At 39.8% G+C, this 6,499-nt stretch overlaps 1 protein-coding gene across 1 annotated transcript; it reads left to right on the top strand.

Annotated features, from left to right (window-relative positions):
- The first annotated feature begins 1,998 nt into the window (after positions 1-1,998).
- On the top strand, positions 1,999-3,049 carry si:rp71-45k5.2 (uncharacterized protein LOC560783 homolog). Its single transcript, XM_035951821.2, has 3 exons — positions 1,999-2,145; positions 2,249-2,344; positions 2,435-3,049. Exons 1-3 carry the CDS (start codon positions 1,999-2,001, stop codon positions 3,047-3,049), a joined length of 858 nt encoding a protein of 285 aa, XP_035807714.2.
- Positions 3,050-6,499: the final 3,450 nt, after the last annotated feature.

Below are 6,499 nucleotides of genomic sequence, written 5' to 3'. Positions count from 1 at the left end.
TGAGTTTTCCTAGGGTTAATTCTGGTTGTTGTTGTTTTTCTGCTTTGACTCGTAGTCCGTTTTCAGTCCTGTAAATAAACACCTTAACATTGCATCAGTGTGTCTGTTCATTTCTGCGCTTGAGCTCCATTGCAAATTGTAACCGCAAGGCCCTTTGGTGCAAAACCTGCTTTGTTTTTTGACATTTTTAAGTTGTAATTCAGACATCGATGTGTTTGTGTTCCTAAAAACATTTTAAATTGATCAGACAGAACAGCATTTGAATCACGTAATACATGTATATTTATTTCTGTTTTGCCCTTGTTTTGTTTTACAATGACAGTGATTAAATACAGTAGACATTATGCAAATTTTCAGTACAGAATTCTGAACGTTCTTTATTTTATTAACTATTAGGCATTTTGTCTTTTTGCAATTCAAAACAAACACTGAAAATATTCATAGTGCATTTGTGGAAAATGTATCATGAAATTTGTAGTGAGTCAGATGAGAGGACTAACTGGAATGATATTGTGCTGTTTTCTGTCTTTTCAAATAAAATCATTTGAAGTGACCCCATGCTGGCTGTTTACCTCTCTTCTTTTGTCGCTAGTTGCCTTCACTGGGAGAAGTAACACCATTTAGAGCAGATCACTGCTGATCCAGATTTGGTAATCAAGTTTGTATCTGGATCAGTGTGATCCAGGCCGATGTTCTTTTTTTTGGCACAAAATTAAGCTGGATTGCCTGATCCTGGATAGCAAAACATGGAGTTTCCAAACTCAGATCATTCTGATCCAGATTAAACTTTTTTTTTAAACAACTTCTTGGATCAGACCCCAGAGCAGCTGAGCAGCACACTCCAAGTTAAAAGAAACCAGCTGGTCTAGTTCTTGGTCAAAGTGATAATCGTCCATTTGAGAGAAATTCTAAAGGGTTTTTGCATAAAGCTTAGAGCACAGGTAATGTGTTGATAAATCTAAATAAGGATCACTGATGCAAATGACCTTTTCCATTATGCGGGACAAAAGGCAGCAGGTTTGACTTTAATGGAGCGATAAGCAATATGTAAAATGCCCATTGGAATGTCAGCCAACACACAGCTGTGCACTCTGTATTATCAGACAAGCCTTTAAGGTGCCAAAATCCTGTTATGTTGTCTCTTACATCAGCTTAAGAAATCATTTTGATCTAGATGCAAGATAAAACATATTCTAAAGTGCATGTGATAATGACTGAAGTCCAGCATATAAACTTCTAGAGATTTAAACTCTTCCTATTTTCATTCCCTTAAATCTATTTTTGAAAATAAAGAGCTGACTGAGAAAGTTAATCAGTTCACCTCCTGACATCTCTATCTAACCGACCATAATTTCTTTCAATTTTGTTGAAATTTTTGTGTAAAATTTATATCAAATTCTGATATATAAATATTTCTTGAAAAGGTTACAGCAAAACACACATAAAGGTTGTTTATGGCAAGATTTGAACTGTCAAGCAGTGGCTTTAGTTTTTGTTTTTTTTTTGAAACATTTTAGCTCAATTTTTGTGTATATTTCCCCTGTTTTTGTAGTACGGCAAGCTACACATCCTCAGAAATACATCTCTAATCCCTCTTTCAAGAGTTTCCTTCAGGTTTAAGAAAGTTTCATCTTATTTTATCCAACCTAAAGGCTGATTTGATTGATATAATTAGATATTTGTATTTAATGATGTTGTTTTTGCACTGACTTTTAAAAAAAGTTAAGATATAAGAAAAGAGAAGAAAATATCAGACATGAGCACATTTTTTTAGACTTGCGGATCGCTTTTCGGATTATTGTTGTGACCTCTGGCTCCACCTCCAGTACTGATGGGCCATCATGTTATGAAAAGGTGCTCATTAACCTGCAGTGCACACCCTCTGATGTCCCATTGTTCCATCAGGACTTATATGCAGAGCACTGACCACTTCAGGTCCACTTCAGCTCTCACTGAGGTTGTGATTGTGTTACTTCGTGTTGGACTTTGGATAACAAGATGCACAACAGGACAGAGAACTTTGGAGCTCCTCTGATCTCCTTTGACCAGCCTCAGAGAACTTTCTTCAACAAGAGCACCACCTACCTGGCTAAGATCGCTGTTATTCTCCAGGATGCTCCATGCAAGATGCTCACTTTTGCTCAGGTACAAAACAACCCAGGCACTGACTATAATTAACCTTTTATATGCAACATAAATTGTTGCATATAAAATAAAATTAAAACCTCTTCAACTTGATGTTTTGCAGTTGATGGACAAGATGGCGCCACTAATTTGTGAAGACAGACAATCTGTGGAGAACAACATCAGAGTCTGTTTATCAACCAACAAATGCTTTGTCAAGGTGAGCATTTATTCCAAAGGTTTCAATAAACAAATAGAGCAAATAATGTATTGTCAATTGAATCTTAACTTTAATATGTTCATTTTCTAGATTCCAGTGGTCCCAGGTGCACAAGACAGTAAGAGAAACTACTGGAAACTGGACTACAGTCAGATCACAGGCAAGATGGTGCGTCGTCACTTCAAAGGAATCATGCATCTCTTCCCTGAGTTGGCCTCCAAAGTGGAAACAGAGAAGCTGAACAGACAGCCAGAACACCAACCTGCAGCCTGCAGGGCCGTCCAGGTCAGAAGTGAGGTGAAGTTCTCCAGTCCTTTCTCCATCGAATCCCTCCTGAAGAGAGACAGTCCCTCTGCTCAGGCCTCCACAGCTTCTCCTCCATCCAGTGTGACCCTCAGAGCAGAGCAGCAGCAGCTCCGGTCTGCTGGGATCAAGAGGAGCTTCAGCTGGGACTCTGAGGAGCGTCTCCTCCTTCAACCTCCATCTGGAAGTTCCTCCATCTGCTCAGCAGGAGGCAGCACATACCATGGAGCCACTGCTGCTGGAGCTGCTGAGTCCATCAGGAGGATGTCTGAGTGCAGTGAGGCCTCATTCCCCGTCTACACCAGAGCCAGAGCTGCTCCTTATTTCAGCAGCCAGCACAGCAGTTACATCACTTACTCTGTACCAGCATTTACCCATGATGCTCTCCAGTTCTGGCTGTAAAATGTTTGGCATATTTGCACCTTGCACTTTTACATGTTTTATGATTTTGAGAAAAGCATACACTTCACAGAGATTTTCCTTTCAGACCAGACACACACTACACAATCCTCATGTGTATCCAACACCGTCTGGTCTTTCATTTTATTTGTGGCTTCATTTTGTGGCAGTTTATACAAGATGTTAATGTCTCCAGATGGACGTACCTTGGTAGGCTTGTGGGTTGGTTTTTTTTGGCGTGTTCTATACATTTTGTATATATATTTTTATGTTGTACTTAAGGTCAGAGTGGTCTGACCACAAGAGGGCAGTAAAGTACTACAAACTTGAAACTGTCAACATTTGTGTCAAACATGGCAGCACAAATAAAACTGTTTTTTTCCTACATAATCTTCTTATCTGTCTTTGTTTTATTGAGATATACTATATCATTTTGTTCCTATTATTATTGTTGTTATTATTGTGACATCTTGTCTATTTTAGTACCTTCCATATGCTAATGAACAATGAGGTCACAGCGGGACAGAGACACTAATCTCACCTGAAAATGTAGGTCATGCCATGTAAAGGTGTGTAAAGACTCTTATGTTCCATAAAGTTCTCATCTAGAAACATGCAAACATGTGAACTGGTTGCCCTTGTTGAAGGGGCTCAAAATGTACCTTTTGAGCTTTAAACCTTGTTCCCTGAGGCCCCAGTCACCCATGTAGTAGGTGACATAATACTAAGTTGACTGACCACAGTGGCGAGGCTGAGCTGAACAAACATGCCGCTGTTTGCTTTTCTATTTGCAGCATATCTGACTACCTTGTCTGAGGTACACTGACAGCTGATAGTCTACTAATAGCAGGAAACAGACCTTTTGAAGCATGAAAAACAGGTCAGTAAGCTCAAAAAGCACAGAATGAAAGGATGTATTTCTGAACCGCAACACTACATTTGTGCACCTTTCAAACAGGACTATATAGGATGGAGTTGCATTAGTTTAACCGTTCACGTGTCAGACTTAGGCTCCAAAGGCCAAGAGTCAGGGATTATGCAAAAAAAGCACATTATCTTGTGCTTGCACAGTGGACGCTTGAACGTTGTTCTCAAACAGTTTCACATCGAGCAAACACTTAACTGCATACAATTCATGTGAAAGAGGCTGAGCATAAAGAGTGTCCCTCTCTCTCTATCACCACATCCTGCTGTTAGGTCACTGAGAAGTCATAAACACAGACAGGACAGGTGGTAATTTATGACCCGCTCAGTCAACACTAGACAAATGGTGGGAAGTGGTGAGGAGAGACTGAATTGTGTGGAAAATACCAGAGATTATGTAAAAAAAAAAAACAGATTTTAAACCCTAAAAACTCCTCTCTGTGTATTGGAATTATGTATTTAGATGATTTGTTTTCCCCCATTAAACTCATCTTTTCCTGCCTTTAAGTGGCTCATTTGCAACTTTGCCATTAGAAAGTATGGATCTAAAAATTCTTCACCTCTTTCTTCATCGATCCACCCCCATTTGCTGCAGCTGAAGCACACCAGCTTCCCTACAAATCTGCTACAACACTGTACTCTATGCTACACTCTGGCAAATTGTAATATTGTAGTTATTCAGCCATACATGTTCAAACCAGAGACCAATTCTGAAGAAAAATAATGACGCATAAAGCTTCACCCTGCAAATTAACAGGACTGGTTCTTTAGATTTTTTGCATAAAAAACCCCTGAAATTAGTATTTTTTCGTCTGTCTAGAGTGTGGAAATTCACACACAATATGTCTTCTAACATATAGCTATGTTAAATGCCTATAATATGATTAAAAGTTGTATGTTTTACATCTAGCTTCATGTATTTGTTGGAAAAAAAGACATCAAACCACAAGATCAAATCAAAATTTGTCCAAATCCCACTCACATTTGAACCCATCAGCTCAAAAAATGTTGTGAGATTCAGCCTAGAGGCAATAAATTGGATCCATATTTTCCAATTTCCAACCCACATCATGGGGAAAATATATGACTTCGGCTTTGTTTCAGTGGCTTTGCAGCACTTTTTGAGTTACAAAGTGATCAAAATTTAAAAGACGGAGAGATTGGTTGATTAAGAGTTCAAGTCTACATTCTTATACCTCCTACTTAATAGCACTTATCAAAGTCAGGAATGTCTCGCAGATAACATCAGAGCATGTGAGCTGAGGGCAAACTGAGGGAGGTTTGTCATGAGGCAAGAATTTAGCAGATAGAAGGCAAAGGAAGAGGAGTTGGGTGAGCTCAGCATTTGGCACTGCGCACCCACAACATACTTCCACCATGTGGGATTACTGGTGGACGACCTAGATTGCGACACATCCCTCCTGTCCTCCATGTTTTTTTTCCCCCTCCCTCCCTCCCTCTGTTGACTGGGCTACAGAGATTACACTCAGAGAGAGAGAGAGAGAGGCTGGCAGTCAGACTGAGCTGCTGAGCATGTGACTCAGGAGACAAAAAAACATCTCTTTTTCATTTTCTTCACTGCCTCTCAGTTTCTTTCTTCTCCCACTCAATCCTCAGTTTGTGCAATTTACACATTTTGTAAGGCCTGGGACACAATTTGTCTTAGCCAAGGACACAAACAACTTTCTTTTGATTGTTTACAAAAACCCACATTCTACTGCGAGAGGCAAAAACTTTCACACAGGAGTTGAAAAATGATCCCAGGAGATTAGAGTGACAAGATTTCCTTTAATTGCACAATCAGAGGAAACTAAGCTTGTCTGTCTGTGTACTGTTTAGGATTAACTTGCTGGTTTGTATTTACTGATTAAGTAAACTGGTTCAAGCATTAATCCCCTGAACGCTGCATTGTGCTCTAGTATTTGCTGTAAAGGTCTGCACATTGCCATTAGTGTCACAGATTTCCTGACCTCATCCCGTCCACGAGCATTTCTGTACGTATGTGTGTGTGTGTGTTTTTTCCATATCAGTCTACAGTATTTGCACATAAGCCCAGCAAATGCACACTCACCATTAAATATTCTGATTTGTTTTGATGATTTGTTACAGTTGCAGCAGAGTGGCCTTTGCCTCTCAGCGTGACCCGACGTCTGTGGGTGTTTGCGTGCGATTCAAGCTAATCTCTAGACAAGACAGTCATTCTGCAGCTTGTTTACATGTAGGCCAGGAGACAACAGCCTGCTGCACTGGGGACAAACGCGCTAATATTAGCCCCGAAACACCCATTTCCTCCCCCCGGACAGTGAAGTCTCTGGAGCGCAGCACAAATATCCTACTGTCATTGTGAATTAATGTCTCACTTTGTCATCCTTTGCATTGCTATAGCGAATAATAGTAGATGTGCAAGTTAAAATAGATGAGGTTTATCAGCAAAATGCACCATGCAAAAGTTGTTTTTTATAGCTCATCATGCACCCCAGTGACCCTTGTTGCATTGTTTTTTGTTAAATAATGGTTCCTTTTGCAATT

This window comes from Amphiprion ocellaris, chromosome 15 (assembly GCF_022539595.1).
Source record: "Amphiprion ocellaris isolate individual 3 ecotype Okinawa chromosome 15, ASM2253959v1, whole genome shotgun sequence".
NCBI classification, from domain to species: domain Eukaryota; kingdom Metazoa; phylum Chordata; class Actinopteri; family Pomacentridae; genus Amphiprion; species Amphiprion ocellaris.
The sequence above is the reverse complement of the archived record's forward strand: the minus strand, read 5'-3'. Positions and strand labels throughout refer to the sequence as shown.

What these genes read in the sequence shown, in the direction of transcription:
- si:rp71-45k5.2 (XM_035951821.2), top strand. Translation starts at nt 1,999, where the DNA reads ATGCACAACAGGACAGAGAACTTTGGAGCTCCTCTGATCTCCTTTGAC. An exon ending in AGATGCTCACTTTTGCTCAG is followed by an intron (nt 2,146 to 2,248) that starts GTACAAAACAAC and finishes GATGTTTTGCAG; the next exon opens with TTGATGGACAAGATGGCGCC. An exon ending in CCAACAAATGCTTTGTCAAG is followed by an intron (nt 2,345 to 2,434) that starts GTGAGCATTTAT and finishes TTCATTTTCTAG; the next exon opens with ATTCCAGTGGTCCCAGGTGC.